At 42.1% G+C, this 19,215-nt stretch overlaps 2 protein-coding genes across 2 annotated transcripts; one reads left to right on the forward strand and one right to left on the reverse strand.

Annotated features, from left to right (window-relative positions):
* Positions 1-423: 423 nt before the first annotated feature.
* On the forward strand, positions 424-7,411 carry LOC147200944 (uncharacterized). The gene is made up of 6 exons (XM_086116758.1): positions 424-535; positions 1,975-2,576; positions 2,750-2,860; positions 3,730-3,791; positions 4,912-5,172; positions 5,803-7,411. Exons 2-6 carry the CDS (start codon positions 1,985-1,987, stop codon positions 5,821-5,823), a joined length of 1,047 nt encoding a protein of 348 aa, XP_085972884.1. The 5' UTR covers positions 424-535; positions 1,975-1,984; the 3' UTR covers positions 5,824-7,411.
* A 6,998-nt stretch (positions 7,412-14,409) lies between these two features.
* rplp2a (ribosomal protein, large P2a) lies at positions 14,410-17,054 on the reverse strand. Its single transcript, XM_086118258.1, has 5 exons — positions 16,944-17,054; positions 15,235-15,358; positions 14,822-14,870; positions 14,622-14,717; positions 14,410-14,531 (listed from the first exon to the last, which is right to left on the reverse strand). Exons 2-5 carry the CDS (start codon positions 15,355-15,357, stop codon positions 14,455-14,457), a joined length of 345 nt encoding a protein of 114 aa, XP_085974384.1. The 5' UTR covers position 15,358; positions 16,944-17,054; the 3' UTR covers positions 14,410-14,454.
* Positions 17,055-19,215: the final 2,161 nt, after the last annotated feature.

Here is a 19,215-nt window from a genome sequence, read left to right on the forward strand (position 1 = left end):
CGGTAGGTCAGTCGTGACGGTCTTCTTTGTGTTTCAGCATGAAATCCACATGTCGTATATAGGTATAAAAATGTAATTTTTGAAAAATCAAATATTATTGACAGCATTCTTAATTCAACCCTCCCTGTCCCACAAAAAACAGATTAAAAATGATTGATTGTATTATATCAGTATATCCTATTAATTAATGCCATGGAGGGCCGAAACTGGATGAACAGAATAGAAAAAAGACGAATAGAAAGTGGGTCAGCCAGGTTTTACGTCCAGAGAGTTGGCCAGGGCCAATGATGGAAAGGTTGCCTAATACAGTCATGAAGCCTGTTGGTTCAGGTGAGCGGGGCTTTCCGTCCCCGCCCCCCTGGCCCGTCATTGGTGCTTGCGTCACACAGGTTCAGGTAAGGAAGTGGAGTGGAGAAACGGCCGACATACAAGAAGAAGCAGCAAAGGTGTCGAGTTCCTCATTTGAAAGCGTAAACAGAGAAAAATACGCAGTCAATTTTCGACAATTGACCATCACCTCTACACACTTCACTACGTGAGTCTTCTCATTTGATCTTTTGAAAATAATATCAATGCACGGCAATGGTATTACTGGACTGTGTCCATTCTATCATTGTTTAAACTGAATGCTGCTCCAGTTATATAATACAGCACTTTATGCTGATTACTTTATGATAAATCAACATTTGTGTTTATTGTGCATCTATTTCTAATAATGCAAGAGCTGTTCGCCGCTTCTGCAGAGGCTTTGCATTGTATGTCAGTATGTTAGAATACGGCTGTTTCATTTTTGTTTTCCTAACGCAAATAATTGTATTGGAGCAAGTTATTGCCTTGCTATGGATTCAGTTATAGAGTAAGTGCAATGCATACAGAAATGGTTTGGGTCCAGTCAGCAAAGCGTCAAAAAGGTAAAAGGGACGTAATTTATAAAATTATAAGTACTGTTAAAAGTTTACTGGCAGCAAATAATAATAACAACACTAATTTGTGTATCTATTTGTTGTCCTGAATGTAAGAGAATTTAGAGTAAGTTGGAGTATGTTATTTGTTTTTGATGCATTAGATTCAATCAAAAAAAATTAATCATGAAATGCATGTTATTATTATTAAAAAATAAATCCAATCAATGCACTTGCAGCAAAAAATCTGAATACAGTGGAGTTAAACAAGCAACTGTAGCATGCGTGCATACACACACGCGTGCACACACACGCGTGCGTGCACGCACACAAAGAAAATTTTAATATAAGGTGAAAGAACAATTTATATTTATTTCATTTTGTAAAGTGTACATCAAATAAAATTATTTTTTTGATAAAAAAAGACTGACAACATTTCCTGTATTTGTTGTATAATACTCTGTTTTAATTGTCTTTACTATGACAGCTGCGCTGTCTTTTGTCTGAGTCATATGTCACTTAATACGCAATATGACAAAAACATTTTTTATTGAGTCATAACAAGCCTCAAATGCAACGACTTACATCCTGTTGATTTCCTAGAAAGGTGAGTCACTTACGGTAAACACGGATATGAAAAATTTAGAAAAGCTTTTCGCGGAATTAGTTATGGCAGTATTTTTTATTATAGATCAATTCAAATTTTATTGCTCCAAAAAACATTAATATTCAGTACATATAATGTGAAGCAATTTGAAAGAAGTCTAGATTTTTTTTAAATAGGTAAGCAACTTTAGAAATAAAAAAAAAAAGGTATACTACCAGCAAATAATGAAAATAAAGAATAATTAAAAATAAGTAACTGAAGCAAAAAAGTAAATAATATAACGGTGTACAGTACTGGATTATTGACAGTTTACTATTTTTTTCATTAAATTAAGCAAAAAAATGTTTTTGGTTTTGCAAGTGAAGCAAAAAAAAATTTATTGAACCATAAACCAAAATAGATACAATGATTAACTTAAATGGATGATTTAGATAAAGTGTGACATATATTCTCTTGTGATTGCAGTTGTCCCGCCATGAAGGACAAAACAGCCCATCGATGGACCAACATCAGTCCTGTGATTTCAGTGGCGCCCAACGATACGCGCCGTCTTCTGGAAGTCTACGTCAAACGCAGCCTAAGCCTCAACGATGAGTCACTTGGAGTCAAGCATCCCGAGTGCAAACTCAAATGGGTGACCATTCCTAAAAGGCACCAGAGACATTCCAGCAACCCTTCCTTTCACTTGGCCGATGATTTGAACGATGGTACTTTCCGGTCGCTCGCTTCCGCTGAAACTCCCCCAGACATAGTGTCAGAGGGCAAGGTCAGCAAGAAGTTCAAGAAGAACAAAAAGCCCTCCTTGTGGAAGAACTTCCTGGGTTTATTCTCACGGAGGAGCACTGTGGAGAAAGCCGAGGAGCAGGAGTGTCCATCGGACATTCCAGAGGCGTCCGACGATGACTCGGACTACACTTCCGTGTGCTTGCATGCCTCGACTCCGGCCTCCTCGACAAAGAAGAAGTCCTCAAAGAGAAAGAGTTTGAAAAGAAGGTTCTCCAAGAGGCGCCTCTCCCTTATTATGAACAACAAGAAAGAGGAGTTCAACCCTGCAGACATCAGCGGAGGTATGATTTCACAACCACATCTGGATGACGAACACTTAATTGTTCTGCCTTGTCACGACACGTTACTGGCACCAATAAATAAACTCATTCCCTATTGATACGCTGGGTGGGAATCGTTGGTTTGTTAGAAAGTGTGCATTGCCTTTAACTAATGTCCTGTTGTTGATTTTCAGCTGTGGTGAGCGTGGAACCGACCATCTCCTACTATGAGAAGGTGTCTGAGGAACTGGATAAGATTCTCCACGAGGTCAAGGAAAAAGATGAGCTGGACACTATGTCAGATGGTAAGGACACCGGGTATTGTTTTCATAATGTTGCTTGCAGTTTGGGGGCCCTTGGCAGTACAATAGAGTGGTTCACATACTTGACAACCCAACTCATCGAGGGCTCACAAACCTTAGAGTTGCAGTCCCGTATGCTAGCTGGGTCTATGCTTTGCAGGACTGGAGCATAAAAGGCTGGCAGTCAGCGTGGGAAATATGTACTGATTGCGAAAACGTTGGATGGCCTTTATTTTGGCTGTGCAACCGCATCCTGAACTTGAGTAGAAATCAACTGAAGCTGGTAGTACATGTCCCTTCAGGACATTGCAATCTCCAGAAACGGAAAAACACTATAAGCCATAAAGTGCCTACCTACCGGGACATTCGTTAACGTTACCTGGGGAAGTAATTTCTCACAATCAAGTCGGTTGTTGAGAAAATGAATATTAAAACTCTGTCCATGTACCTGACACAAGCTGGAAGGCCTGCTGAGATTGATCAAATCTTAATGATGTGTTCTGTTGCAATGAGTCGACTAATGGCCTTATCAATGGCCCGACCGGTTGAGCCCATGCACGAGATGGGCAGCGGGGCTTTCAAATGAATATAAATAATAAGATAAGATAAGATAAGATAAGATAAGATAAGATATCCTTTATTTGTCCCACACTGGGGAAATTTACAGCCTCCAGCAGCAAGAATGTAGGCAGAAAGAAGAAGAAAAAACAAGCATATAATAAAGGTATGTTAGATGGGCAGATTAAAAAGATCAATAGGTCGGTAGGTAGGCAGGTAGGTAGGTAGCTCAGTAAATGGATGGATGGTAGAGGCTGCTGTCAGGCAGATGAACTCAACTTCTTGTTCATTTTTCTTCCCCCCAATCTCCGCAGAGGAAGTCATCAACCGGATCATTGCTTTGACAAAGGAGCAGGGAGACGCTATCGACGGCAAGGTCAGTCAGTGGCCATCACCCAGATGCTAACAAATCTACTCTTCATTTCACATTTTACTCACTGACACATGATTCATCATCAATATTAAGCAGGTGGGTAGGCTACATACTGCTGCGATAAAAATAACACGCCCACATGTTGACTGACTAACATTATAGATCAGTGGAAAAAATATTAAATTTACCCAATTGTGACAAGGGCTCAACGCTGGTGATAGGTAGGTTAGGTAGGTATAGTAGCTACAGGTAGCTAGCAAAGAAGGTATTAGGTGGGGTAGATTGGTAACATAGTTCATCCATCCATTTTCTAATCCGTTTATCCTCATAAGGGTCGCGGACATGCTGGAGCCTATCCTAGCTGTCTTCGGGCAGCAGGCGGGGTACACCCTGAACTGGTTGCCAGCCAATCGCAGGGCAGGTAACATAGTTAAGCATACTTGAAGTGGAAAGATATATTCAATGGGTAGGTAGGTTGAAAGGGCAGATTACATGAGTATATTAAGTACAGAGGTAGGTTGAAAGGGGAGTTACATCAGTAAATTGGTAGGTAGGTAGGCCGGCAGGCCGGTTGCATGGGTTGGTTCGATGGGTACAGTAGGTAGGCAGGTTTAATGGGTAGGTAGGAAGGTATGTTAAATGACTAGATATATTAGATAGGGTGGTTAAAGAAGGAGGTTAGTTAGGTAGTTTGGATAGATATGTGGGTCATATGGGTGATTAGAAAGTTTGGTAAGTGGATTACCTGAGCAGAAAAGCAAGTTTGAAGTTACATCGGTAGTTAAGTTCTGAAGTAAGTTACATAGGTAGGTCGGCTAAATGGTTCGGCAGAACGGTTGTTAAATGGGTCAAGCGTTATTGTGATAAGGCAGCTGCACCACAAAGGAGGTGATAAGTAGTCATGGTAGTCAAAGTTCAAACTTCAGCATGCATGCGTGTGATATTTTTTAGTCCTACATCATGCATCATTGCCCGCTGTTGACTTTACAGCTTGTAAACAATGGCCACCCTTGAGGAGATTTGCATGAATGCTCATGTCGCAGCACGTTTATGAGAACTCACCGATAGGAAAGATTTTCTTGACTGACCTTTGAACTTTTTGCCTTTCTGGTTTTCTATGCAGATTAAAGACAACTCCACCCTGAGCAACTTCTTCCAGAGGATGTCATATTCGTCCTTCCAGAGGCTGGCCGATGCCTATTTGGAGAAGGAGGCCTCACCCACGCGCACACAGCCCACTGTCCTACCCACGGCACCCGAGCTGGTCAAGCTGGCCTTTATGTTGGACTTCACGGCTCGTATCGCCGGCCTCTCCCGCCAAAACGTTGGGCACATCACTGGCCTGGGCAACCGCTACCTGCAAGACCGATTTGAATATAAACAAGTAAGACATTATAAACCTGTTCTGGATCAGTTTCCAAACTTTTAGTGAGCCAAGGCATGTGTTTTACATGAAAAAAAAAATCTCACAGCGCACCATTCGACAAACATATCATGAAAAGAAAAGACAGCGGTCCTCCATATATTTGCGGATTTACCTAGAGATAAAAACCTATCCTCCATTGTTCACTGGCCAAAACCCTGTCTAAGGAAAAAATAGTAATTCATTGCCATTTTGTGGCATCCAAGGGAAATTCTAAACATTTTAGAGTCAATCAGACATTTGGCTATGCACGGAAACATGAGGATCACTATTTATTGAAAAAAAAATACGTCTCAGTGTACTCACAAATTTACGTACTCAGTGTGAGATCTGGGCCAGTTTAAATGAACTCAAAGCTGTTATTTTGCTGTATGAATGGCAACAGGTGGCTTTACATGTTATTTTCTGTGGAAGAGCATCTATTTTATTTTGCCAGTTATTGCATGTCATAGCTATTGTAGATGAATAAAGCAAGAATGTACGTCCACAATTATTTTTAGTATATAAAGAATGTTTTATACTAATTATGTAAAATTGGGTAATTTCGTGTATCACGTGTGATCATCTATTTTTATTTGTGGTCTCTTCTAGGCATGTTTGGGCCAGCACTGATGACGGAGGTGGTGACTATGCAGATGGTGGAAACATTTCCAGCAGTTCAGTTAAGATGAGGATGTGGTGCAAGTTTCCAACATGATTTTTGTTTTTGTTTTTTTTCATTTGTGTTTAATTATGCCGGAAGAGCATAATTTGCTGACACGGAAGCTTTGAGGACATTCCAAATTGAACTTCACCATATTGGTTGGATCTAATATTGGAGTGGAGTGGCGCTGCAGGGCTCTTGTGACACAAATGTGATTTTATTTTATTTTTTGTGCCACAATTGGAATGGCAAGGTATAAATGGAAAAAAAAAAAAAAGCAAAATCACAGACAATTAAGTCTGGTCGAAATATGCTGCATCAGAGGTCTGTAAAGGTGTGTATCATGAGATAAGCTAAATATTTGTGGCCATTGGCCATTGGAGTACAGCATCTATAGACCCTCATTTCAGTCTAAGACAACTAAATGCTATGCAATTATTAAATACTTGTAGTGTTTATGTATTATTGTTTACTTCCATAATTATGCTTGTGGAGCGATTGAATTGCAATATGGGCACCTGCAGGGTTTTTTTTGTTCATGTGTTCTGTCACCGTAAACACAACCATACATAGAAATTTTATTTTTCTATGTACTTATTTTTTTTTCTCTAAATAGACTATTTGGACACATTGTAAGCAGAGTAAAATAACACTTGGAAGGGAGGAAAATATTCGTCCATCCATTATCTGAGCCGCTTATCCTCACAAGGGGCGCAGTCATGCTGGAGCTGATCCCAGCTGACTCCGGGCAGCTAGGCGGGGTACACCCTGAACTGGTTGCCAGCCAATCAGGAGCAAAACATTCGGAGTAAAATTTCCTAAAAGTATTTTTAGTGTGGACAACAGGAGTACAATTGTTTCCCCGGCCACTTGAGCGGGGGTAAATCTTCAGAATAGATCAAAATCTCTTCACTCAAGAGTACACAAGGCTCTCAATGTCAAACATGAGCGAGTTCTCATCAAATAAAAGATCATTTTAATCGTTTGCAGTACAACGAATCCACAACATTGAGTAAAATGTTAATATTTTAAGTGTAAATTTTACTCTGTTTTGACTGGCACCAAATATGGTATTTTTAGAATGAAATGTAGTCTTCGAAATGTACCTGGAAATAGACTGGCTAATTTTCATCATGATGTGATGGCGTGTGTGCATGTAACATAATCATACAGATTTTATGCCAAACAAACAAAAAAATCTATTTTGCAAGTGACATAACAAGAAGTGGTACACACACTAAATTTGCTTTCGTGGGCCAGAAAAGAATGATGCAGGGGACCGTAACTAGCCCCTGGGCCTCGAGTTTGAGATTGCAACCTGAGCTACAGTTAAAACAATATATACGCAGTCTATGTGTTAGAAATGTGATGGTTTATTGATTTTGTTGAGAAACAACCCTGTGCAATATTGTTTACAATTCCACAATTTCACAACTAAGAAAGTGTTAGATGTTTGTGTTAGTCTTATTTATCAGAAGCTGAAATCAAATGTGAGATAGTTTGTTTTTAATGTGAATGCTGGCATTCATTTTGCAAATAAATTTTTTTTTAAAAAGCTATGTTGTCATTTTAGCATGTTGGACAAAGGTGGAGGGGATTAGCCTGTGTTGTTTTAGCCGATGCTAAAAAGCAAAGTAAGCCAATGAGAGAAAGACAAACAAGCGCCACACCTTTGGTCGACCTACCGGTAATTCATACCTCCCGACTTGTAAAAACAACATTGTGCGGCGTGGAAGCATGCAAAATGCAGTGCGGAAATTCCATTGTGAAAAGAACTTTAGCAACATTTGGTGTTGAATTATGTAACGCAGAGGCTCGCCACACCCCATCTTGGCGCAAACGCTAGCGTGTAATTAAGAGATGGAATGTGGCAGTCTGTCAGCATCAAGGCGGAAGCGTTTTCTGATGGATCCCACCTGAGGAACTGGTTCACCTCGCAGGCAGGCCAGGACAAGGAACACCTGAACATGCAGTCACACGAGATGCAAGTTCCTGCACGGAAACACACCTTTCATCACAATGGCGTCGAAACTGGCTGACAGAGCCCAATGAAATACTGCATAGAAATCTATAGAGGTGTTGAGAATTACTTTCTATATCCACTCTACAGTATAAAGCACAGGAATATGTTTATCTATATTTATGTTGTGTGGTGTTAATTTCAACCTGTGCATAATGGCACAGTTACTGGTGATATGAAATATTTTGTGCACTATCTGTTGCCAGGTACATGTAATCTGCTCAAGGATTTCAGAATCCCAAGTGCCGGTTTTGAAAACACACACACACACACACACACACAGATCACTGAAATGACTGTTAGAAATTAGATTTACGCTTCTGCGTCTTTGCAAAGGCTTGGTGATATATTTTTCCATCCTCTGATTGGTTTATGAATAGTATATGTTTACACCTCTGATTAGTTGAACCAATATGGGCTCCAAAGGACAATGTATGACATCATTCGAAATTATTTTTTAAAGCGCACATTTCAAGCAAAACTGGACTTTAGGGGTTTGTCAACCAATACCATTGCTGGACAGTTTGTTTCAACCTGGAAATCAAATTTTAGGAGCACTTTCAGAGCAGCATGTATGCTACAGCCATCCTATAGGCAGGAGAATATAAAGGTCTGCTGCGTCTGCATCAACATCTTTGGTGAGTACAACGTATTTAGTGTACGGAAACTTTTATTTCGCTAAATATTGATTGTGAGCTATATTTAGTGCAGAGGTTTAGCGTTGTGATGTATTGGAATATAAAGGTAACTGCATTTCTTGCTTTAATACAAATGGCGTTCATCCTCAAAAATGCAAAATGTTTCTGTCACTTCTTTAATGCCACACTGAGGAATAGATCATTTTTAATAATAATAATAATAATACATTTTATTTGAAAGCGCTTTTCATCACACTCAAAGACACTTCACAAGAGCTTAAAACACAGGATAAAAATGTGCACTTAAAACAAGCATACATAATTTACAAAAGCACATTGAGATGAACAAAAAGCAAAATGGGTAAAAGAGATTAAAAGGTATTAAAAGCATTGCAGAACAGATGAGTTTTAAGAGATGATTTGAAGGATTGGAGGTCAGTACAGTTGCGGATGTGTTGTGGTAGAGCGTTCCAGAGGGTGGGGGCGGCGACAGAGAAGGCTCGGTCCCCCCAGGTTTTGAGCTTGGTCACGGGAATGGCGAGGAGGTTTATGTTTGAGGAGCGGAGATTGCGGGAAGGAATGTATTGGTAAAGAAGGTCGGAAAGATAGGAGGGGGCCTGATTGTGAAGGGCTTTATAAGTGAGTAGTCAAGTCAAGTCAACAGTATTTATAGAGCACTTTCAAACAGCCATCGCTGCATACAAAGTGCTGTACATGGAGCAATTTAACATGCACAATAAACAGTAAGACAAATCGGTAATAAAGGCGGTAGAAAGCACCAAACAGTAAAACCAAGAACAAATCTAAGTCATGCTGAGTCGAATGCCAAAGAATACAAGTGAGTTTTGAGGACGGTTTTGAAGATGGGCAGCAAGGAGGCTTGCCGAATGTTCAGTGGGAGGTCATTCCAGAGAGAGGGACCAGCAACAGAAAAGGCTCGATCCCCTCTGAGCCTCAGTTTAGTTCTTGGTACTTCTAATAAGGTCTGGTCCACAGACCTGAGGCGCCGGGCAGGTGTGTAGGGGCGGATGAGCTCAGAGAGGTAAGGTGGCGCGAGATTATTCAGAGATTTGAAAACAAATAAGAGGATCTTGAAAATAACTCTAAAATGAATGGGGAGCCAGTGAAGGGATGCCAGAGTAGGAGTTATGTGCTCCCTCTTACGAGTACCAGTCAAGAGGCGAGCAGCGGCATTCTGGACCAGCTGAAGGCGCTTAATGGAGGACTGGCTGACTCCAAAGTAAAGGGCATTGCAGTAATCGAGCCGGGATGTGACAAAGGCATGAATTACTGTCTCAAAGTGTTCATGTGAGAGGAGAGGTTTTATTTTGGCCAGCTGTCTAAGGTGAAAGAAGCTGGATTTGACAACGGCACCAATTTGCCGATCAAGTTTGAAATCACTGTCCAGTTTAAGGCCCAAGTTTGAGACTGTTGACTTAAGATAAAGAGACAGGGGGCCCAAGTCTACAGGATGGAATGTACAAGGGCCACTGGGACCAAACAATATCACCTCTGTCTTCTTTTCATTGAATCTCAAGAAATTTTGTGCCATCCAGGTTTTGATTTCTTCCAGACAGGATAGGAGTGGTCTTAATGAGAAGGCGTCTTTCTTGCTCAGTGGGACATAGATCTGGCAGTCATCTGCATAGCAGTGGAAGGGAATACCATGTTTCCTTAAGATGGAACCCAATGGGAGCAGATACAGCGAGAACAGCAGAGGCCCCAGAATTGAGCCCTGTGGAACACCACATGACAGGGGAGCAGTGCGTGACTCAGAGCAGCCAAGGCTGACACAGAAGGTTCTGTCAGCTAAATAGGACCTAAACCACTCAAGAGCACTGCCACCAATGCCCACCAAGTGCTGCAAACGAGTCAGCAGAATACTGTGATCCACTGTATCAAATGCTGCAGTTAAGTCCAATAAAACTAGACACACGTGGTCTCCAGAGTCATTTGCCAGGAGGATGTCATTAGAAACGCGTAACAGGGCTGACTCCGTGGCATTCTGGATGTACTGTAGTTTATTGAGGAATTTGGAGGTTGTACCGTAGAGAATGCTATTGCAGTAGTCAAGGCGGGAGGTGATGAAGGCGTGGATGAGGGTTTGAGCAGCGTTGAAAGAAAGTGAAGGGTGGAGACGAGAAATGCTTTTGAGGTGGAAGAAAGCAGTTTTGGTGATTTGGGTGATGTGTTGGTCGAAAGAGAGGTTATTATCAAAAAGGACACCGAGGTTGCGACAGTGAGTGATTTTATGGACTGATGCCACCCCACCACCTCGGCTGGTCAGGCGGGGCTCGTCGATGTAGGTGTAACCAGGTGGGGTAGCTTGGTTGAGTGAGAAGTAGTCCAGGTGTTTGTGCCAGGTTTCGGTGATAAAGAGGAAGTCCAGGTTATTGTCAGTTATGAATTCGTGTAAGACGAGTGCTTTGTTGTTGAGTGAGCGGGTGTTAAATAGAGCCAGTTTGAGGATTTTGTGGTGTGTGGGTGACAGTGAGGATTGGGGAGTGGGCGGAGATTGGTATTTGACATCTTAAAATATTTTCTCTTGTTATTATAGTAGTGAGGGTGTCTGGCTGTGATGATGGATTGAATGGGGTAGATGGCAGCAGGATGAGACAGTGACAACTGGGGCCTGTAGGGGGGACTATGGCAAGCTGAAGTGCCGTGTGTTGGTAAAGTGGAGGAAGGGGAAGGTGCAGGTGTGTGATTTGTGACTAGTCAGCTTATGGACTGGTGGACAGCATGCTGGACATTTGCTGCCAGTATTCTGCTGTCTAGTTTGTTGGGGTGAAAACCATCCGCCTTTAAAAGGGATGGACGGCGCCAAAATATATTAAAATTGTCAATGAAGCCCACATTGTGTGTCCTGCAGGCAGTTAGCAGCCAGGTGTGGAGGCTAAGAATGTGTCTGAAAATGCCTATGCCACGGTGCGGAGAGAGTGGGCCGCTAATGAAAATTGATTTCCCGGTCGAGTTAAGGAACTGAAGAAGTTTGTTGAAGTGACCTTTGGTGATTTCTGACTGCCGGTGGGATGCATCAACGCATCGTACAATAATTCTATGGACAGATGGTGGGAGTGGGCTGGGGAGTTTTGCGAGGATGATGGGAACAGTGGCTCCGGGGAAGCAGTGTGTTGTTGCGTTGAAGAATCGGAGGTTTCGGGTTATGGAGTCACCAACAATCAGGGTGGTCGGAGGTAAAAGGGGGCGAAGTGGACAGGCAGGGGTGGGTGAAGGGAGAGTGGATCCTGGCGCAGGTTCAGTCAGTGGCGGTGAAGTGGAGGGGGAAGTGCGCTGGAGGAGAAGGGGTGGACAGGATTTTCTGACACAGGCTCGTGGGGGGTGGAGCTGGACATGGACCTGGGCTTGGGCTTGGCACCCAGTCGTGCCCAGGTGTCATCTGGATCGGCGAGTAGCAGGGAGTCTTCAGGTGCGGGATCGGGAGTGGTGGCCTTGTCAACTGCGGGAGAAGCAGGTTTGGCGGCAGCAGCTGTGTCGGTGAAAGATGGAGACTCTGGTTGTCCAGGACCGAAGATGATTGTGTCCATCTGCAGCTCAGCATCTGGAATAAGGTAAAGTGTGGAGATTCTCTGCTCCAGTTCAGCAATCTTCTCAGCAAGGCGGATGCAGCTGCTGCAGCCGGACGGAGAGGCAAGAGGAGGCATGTGTAGAGTATGGTGTCGGTCGACTGGTGTTTTGGCTAGCAGCAGGTGGTTTAGCTAGCAGTGGGTGGTCTGGTTAGCAGCGGGTGGTTTGGCTAGCAGCGGGTGGGGGGGCCTGGCCAGCAGCGGGCGGCCTGGCCAGCAGCAGGTTCTGCCTGCAGCAGGTCGTTTGGCTTCCACCGCTGAGCGAGTTGGTTCGTGCTCTCTCTCGCCGTTCGCCGTCACTCGGTAGCTCGCTAGCTGGTGCTCTTCCTCGCCGACTCGCCGACTCGCCGTCGCCCGGTAGCTCGCCAGCTGGTGCTCTCCCTCGTCAGTCGCCGTCGCTCGGCAGCTCGTTAGCTGGTGCTATCCCCGCCGACTTGCCGTCGCTCGGCAGCTCCATTTTTTGTACCTAATTCTGTGGAAGTGATGGTGTTATTAAGAGGTGGATTAGGTCACTTATTAAGTATCCACTGAAGGCCCAGATCCAAACTCAATGACCACGGCGGCAACTATTTCCTCAAACTTTTACTAGTGTGCGTGTGTGTGTGTGTGTTGGGCGGGGGGCTAATCTATTGCATGATTGATATTTGTTGTTGTTCATCATCAGTAAACGATCTTTGTATTTGTTACCTGACTCTATTAAGTACCAATGTTAAGAAATATTTACGTGATTGATTTGTGAACAAGTGAGCTGGATTAATCTGACATAAGATACCCCTCATGTGTGTGTATGTGTGATTTATTCCTGGCCAAATTTTGCAATACGTGCTTTTTTGGGGGGTGGGGGGACAGTGACGAAACGTAGGGAAAATACAAACATGTTTTCTTGTTGTTGTTGCTTTGTCATGTATTAGCGTGCAATGCACATTGTAATCCGTGAAGTTCTGAGCAGCCACCACCACACCGCACAAGCAAACAAACTACAAAGTGTGCTCACGCAGTCTCAGGTTGACAGTGACGTCTTAAATGGAAATATGTATTCTACGCTGTTACAATTCCAGCAATCGGTTTCTTGTGACAGCTTGAAGGAACAATGAAGGGGAGAAATAGCAGCTCTGACACCGCTGTTACATCACAGTGTGTGGTTGGTGATATGTATCATGACATAACTTCCTGTGGGGAAAAAAGGCTTACCAACCAAATGGTATATTATCGTTAATTATATTAATTGTTAACTGCATGGAAGACATTTTGATTTGACATCAGCTACTGAAACATTATTTTCTATTATCTAAAGCACTTGTTTTTCTGTTGTCAACCTTGACACACAGATTTCTAGATCTTTGAAATACTCACAATTAAATCTTCTCCTGAGGTTTATAGATAGTCTTTTATCATCTGATATGTTCTTCTCATTAGTTGAAGTAAAACACAGGTCGATGTTATGGCAATACTTGATGTATTCTTGCGTGATCAGGTCCTGAACCAAATTTGGGTCCAGACATGAAAATGACGTAGAAAAAAAAATACTACTGATCTGCGTTCTGAACAAATGTCAAACTTTCTCTGTATCTCAAGTGGCCCTTTACTGCACCCACCAGGTCAATATCGGTACTACAGAAGACATCTTTTGGTGGGGTGCGCTGCTGGGTCATCATCGTCTGTATAACCAGCATTATGTTTTATTTACTGTATAACCATCCATCATCCAAACCGCTTATCCTGACGAGGGTCACGAGCGTATTGGCGCCTATTGCATCTGTCTTTGGGCAGTATGCATCTTTAACATTTGTTTTTCCCTCACCGATTTGCTCAGAAAACTACGAAAGTGTGCAAACTCCATACGTGAAAAAAACCCAAAACATTTTAGAGTGGGTTGTCCTTCCAGCGACTTTGTAGTTCGAACAACGTGGCCCAGTTAAAAAGGTTTACTCCACATTGGCAGTTCCACATACAGTATATCCGTAGAAAACAGACGCGGCCACTCATAAATGTTAAACCGGTTCAGTATTTATAATGGTGCCATTATGTGCCATCAAAAGTTCAGCCAACCAATGGACTGCGTGATTTTATTTCCCTGTCATGTGTGGGGTCTCTAACACACACACACATCCATTAAGATAAAAAACAGGATGTGCATTCCCCACTTTAGTCTCAAGTTACGTTTTAGGGTGTAAAAGGAGTTTGTCATGTTCATGTGTCAGGACTAATAGAGAGCCTCTGGAAAAGTCTTAAAATTATATGGGAGGAGTGAGTAAAAAAATTAAATAAAATACCTGTACATGTAAAAAAAGGGGGGCTAAAACACTTCACTCTGTGTAAACCTTTTACTTTATTGCTTTTAGAAATAAAGGCAGATTAATCAAAGAGTCCAAAGCCCATGTCTTCATCTGACTCTTCCGATTCTTCCTTCTTCTCTTCCTTTTTCTCTTCCACTGAGAAAAAATTGTTGCAATGAACACGGTTTATATCTGTGTGTTCCCCAGAATAATACATACACAAGATAACCAGTTATATATACATACCAGCAGCAGGTGCAGCCCCAGCGCTAGCGGCCCCACCTGCAGCAGCAGGAGCAGCCACAGCGCCACCCGCTGGTACGGAGGCTAACTTAGAGAGGCCTGCAAGGGAAAGGTTTTTTTTTTTGGCATTTCCCGATACAGCATCTTCAAATTAATATATACTGTATGTATATACAGTAAATATATATATGAGAGACATTTACCTGAATTCATGACTTCATTGATGTTTTTCCCTTGCAGCTCACTAATGACCTGCACAGAAATACACCTGAGATTAAAAAAACAAAGTTTCTTAAATAAGGTGTTTACGGTCATTACTACTTACCGGTAAAAATGTTAACTTGGGCTATTCAGGAATAAATCAAAAATGTACTACAACTTCGGAACACCCCAATTTTATTTTGTTTTTCAGAGTCTGTTTATATACCTGAAAAAAATCCAAGTGCCATAAATGCTTGAAAAACTTGCCTTGGGGAATACTTGAAGAGGGTATTTAAACTTTATTGACAGATTTTCACTGTGGAGTCTGGAAGATAACCCCCCGTGGTGGAAGAGGATAACTTTGTATATCCTAAAGTTTGTAGTGGTTGTGAATATTGCAAAATTAACTGCATACCTTGTTTAAGCGTTCATCATCAGCCTCGATCCCTACACTGCTCAAAATGGCCTTGATGTCCTTGGCCGAGGGGCTGGTGTTCCCACCGAGCACAGCCAATAGGTAAGCGGCCACGTAACGCATTCTGTCAACAACAACACACATGATCCAGTTTAGCTGACATCTTCCTCCCACCGATAAATATTCAACACAATAGTTTGTATATCAATCAGAAATCATATCCTGGGAATCATAGTTACTTATTTTGACCAATTTTCAGAAAGAGTAAACCCTCACCAATTCGCTAAATTGCCTTCTTGCTATTTTCTCAGTATAAACATCTTGTCGTAATTCCACATCTTATTCCAGTGTATTTTTAATATTAACATCATGAATCAATGTGACGAAGGGATGAACATCTACATTTGTTTTGGCCTCTTTGCATTGAGATATGAAATGCTTTTTATGGCCAACCAGGTGTGGTTTGGTAATTACTGCACATCTGTCAAATTCTTACAATGAAGACATTGGTGGTTGAGGCTTTCCTCTTCGTAGATTGTTGAACCATCTCTACTTCACATCCCACACTGTCTGTAAGTGGCAGTGATCATCAACAAGCCTCTGGTCACTGAGGTCCTTGGTTGTCTTCAGAGGAGCATAATGCTTGGCACTACAGCGCTACACAAACTTCTGTGTGTCCAGGAAGCCATTAATGAGTGTCTTCTGACCTCCTCCTTTCTGCGACGTGATGACCTCAAGCTAAGATGACATGGTTGAATAACTCAGGACGCAGGAAACTGCAAACTGGACTCATCTTGTTTAAGACATTTCACCTTTAATCCAAAAGGCTTCTTCAGTTCTAAATTTCTGGTGTACAGTCAGTCACTCTATTTATGCCCCGGTAGGTATGCTCGCTGAGTGGTTGTCAAAAATAAGGTGTTTTTGCCCAGCGTGGTTTGGTGAAGCGGCCATTTGGCCACTCACTCTTCTTGTGGAATGAAGCAGACGATGAGTTGTGTTCAACCTCCTCCTGTGTTTAAAGGACTTTTCGAGTTAAACATAGATGGCCTCTTTTACATCTTTCAAACCAGGCACCTTGCCTCTCCAGAATTTGGGGCATTGTAGGGAAATAACCATGATCTCGGTAACTGAGAATCTACACAGACAACTCGGGCAAACTGACATGCCCCATCTTTGTATAGACACTTCCCAAAGGTGTAGATTTTTTTGTATGAACTTAAATAAATGTGAAAATTGAAGGAAATATTATGAAAAACTGATGTCTGAATGACGTAGGTTACAAAGATCTTTTGAATCTATCCCCCCCCCCCATCCTGAGAGGAGCAGTTGTTCGAAGTATGCACGCCCATGGACCTTCCATACTAGCCTGGCCTGACTAATGCTAGGTGTCACCGCCGACTAACATTTGTAAGCATCATTAAAAGGAAGACAATGTGAGTAGACCTTGTTGAGTGTATGGAGTATACACCATCAACATCTTTGTAGAAACGAGCGTAATAGAAGAATATTCAAGCGGTAAGAATGGCAGCATGGCAGTGGACTGTCTTCCGCGTCCTCCATTGCTGACACAAAACAAGTCGGCATTACGCCCCAGCTAAAACCTTGTTTATCGACCACGATAAGGAGGTATGGATGATACATTTCCTTAATAATTTTAACGTTTGCCTACAGCAGCGTACACAAAACAAATAATAGTGGTTTTCACTTACTTTAAGTCTGAACAGACACGAAACGTCGGTCACGCTCGGAAATCCGAAAGAGAGGGGGAAGGAGAGGGTGTTCCTCAAAATGTAAGATTGAGAATCTGCAATCCAATTGGTCCTTTTAGACGTCAGTAAATGCGTCATGATTTCTGTGTTATGCTGCACTCGCCGAACATAGGAAAACGGATGTTTCCCGACTTCCGACCGGGAAAACTTTGAACTGGGAGATCCGAATTGTGAAGTCGCAAAAAAAGATCCCGACTTTATTGGGTGGCAACAGTTAACATGGGGAATGAAGAGGCAGGACACAACAGCAGCAAGATGCAAAAGAACGAAACAAGGACAGGAGAAGAAGAGAAATTTTAAATCTAATTTATCATAAAATATACAGTATTTGCAATGTTTAATCTAATTTATCATAAAATATACAGTATTTGCAGGGAACCATGACTTAGTCTGCTGTATGAGTGGCAACAAATGAAGAGGAGTTGTTATGCCTGCCTCTTTATGACACTGGCATAGATAGAAAAACAACAATAAGAGTCTTTAAAAAATGCAATAATAATAGCAGTAATTAAAAATAACGCTGTGAATATAGACTTTCACTTTGAACTACAAGACGTGCGGTGATTGATTTTTCAGAGTCAACGCATAATGGTACTGAATCGAAAACTGTGTGCACAAAACCGAGAGCCGAACTGCGGATTTGGTGATCCATTCCACCCTGAAGTACAGTCCTGTACAGTATTCCGTTTTCCGGATTTCCTTCAAATGAGGAGAGTCAACGTGGTTGATAGGTCGCCATCTGCAGGGACAACGATGACATTGCACATGACACTGGTGTATGTGTGTAGCCAGGATTTTTTAAAAGAGGACGTACGGGAGCCAGCATCAAAGACAAGACGGCATTTGTTAAAGAGATAACCTGTCTCTGTTTTGCTTGAATGGAACAATTACTCTCTCGCCCCATCAAGACCAAGTGTTTGAGAGAGAAAACCAAGACCACGCGAGGAAGAGACAGTCAGTGGCGTTGCCACAGCTGACCAAGACAACGTCCTGACCGACCATGACTACTACATGCATCCTCATCACACAGCACTCGAGCAAAACATAACTCTGCGAGAGGAAATTGGTCATTTTAGGAGACAACAGGTGGAGAATCAGACTTTAAATCCAAGGTTCGGCATTCAGATAAAGACATGAGATTTCTTCACCAGGTAAGCCAAGTTAACTTAAAACGTTTTTAGTGTCATCGTGCAAAATGAACATGATCGGTGTCTTAAAATACACAAATATAAATATCATGGATCATTGACAATTAAATGTAACTTGTTGAAATTTATTTCCCTTGTGGAAATTTATTTCCCAAGCACTTGTCAAACTCTTACCCTTTTGCATTCATCAGTAGTTTTGAATTAGCACTTAGTGTCTAGAAGGTTGGTAACCCCTGTATGAGAATATCATTCCACATTGAGGTCAAACTTTTCAATTTTGTGGCACACCTGCTGAGTCTAATATTGACACAATAATTTATAAATTTTTTTATCAAGGTATTTAATATCTCCTTTCTTTGCTTAGGTCGCCTCAGGTGATCTACTGACGCGCTTCTGGGCGTTGATCATTACGCCAGCAGGTGATGTTGAGGAGCCCTCGGCAATAGCACATCTCAGGGTGCCTGTGGACCGTTGCATTCGACGGGTAAAGGAGCACACATCATTTGAATCTCAGATTCCGCGATGGCTTGATGTCAGCATGAATCAAATATACACTGTGGCATGTCTGCTGACAAATTACGAGAATGGACCTCTTGTTAAAGCACCGGCAAAGACAAGTTAGGAGCTTGACACTCTGGCAGCGCTTCCTCATGTTGTAATTTGTAATGATTGTAATGTATTAAAGTTTTTGATGTTTAATATTTTCTTGTTCTTTAGGTCTCCTAAAATCATGACTCAGTGCCATTTGTCATTGTGTGTAGAAGTTTAAATTTGACGATGAAAGTTGATGTTTTGGCTACTGATTCACCTCCAAAAGTACAGACATTGAAAAAAAGAATGTGGGATTTTTTTTAAACTGTCAACTACAGTATATACAATACCCATTTTAATAATTTGGCATTTGACACAACAAGACAAAAACATCTTCACACAAACATAGTTTCCTCCTTTTAAATCGAGCTCGAACTGAGAGGAAGAAAAAAAATCCCGTTGACTTTGTTGTTTTAAACCACAGGTGTCAAACTCAGGGCCAGACGGCCAGATCTGGCCCGCCACATCCTTTT

The sequence above is a fragment of the Hippocampus guttulatus genome, chromosome 8 (genome assembly GCF_054856545.1).
Source record: "Hippocampus guttulatus isolate MCC_2025c chromosome 8, RoL_Hgut_1.0, whole genome shotgun sequence".
In the NCBI taxonomy this organism is placed as follows: Eukaryota; Metazoa; Chordata; class Actinopteri; order Syngnathiformes; family Syngnathidae; genus Hippocampus; species Hippocampus guttulatus.

Excerpts from the sequence above, each read along its gene's own strand:
- rplp2a (XM_086118258.1), bottom strand. The coding sequence starts at position 15,357 with ATGCGTTACGTGGCCGCTTACCTATTGGCTGTGCTCGGTGGGAACACC. Across the intron at positions 14,718-14,821 it reads CAATGAAGTCATGAATTCAG|GCCTCTCTAAGTTAGCCTCC; the intron begins GTAAATGTCTCT and ends TTTCCCTTGCAG. Across the intron at positions 14,532-14,621 it reads TGGGGCTGCACCTGCTGCTG|TGGAAGAGAAAAAGGAAGAG; the intron begins GTATGTATATAT and ends ATTTTTTCTCAG.
- LOC147200944 (XM_086116758.1), top strand. The coding sequence starts at position 1,985 with ATGAAGGACAAAACAGCCCATCGATGGACCAACATCAGTCCTGTGATT. Across the intron at positions 3,792-4,911 it reads GAGACGCTATCGACGGCAAG|ATTAAAGACAACTCCACCCT; the intron begins GTCAGTCAGTGG and ends TTTTCTATGCAG. Across the intron at positions 5,173-5,802 it reads ACCGATTTGAATATAAACAA|GCATGTTTGGGCCAGCACTG; the intron begins GTAAGACATTAT and ends GGTCTCTTCTAG.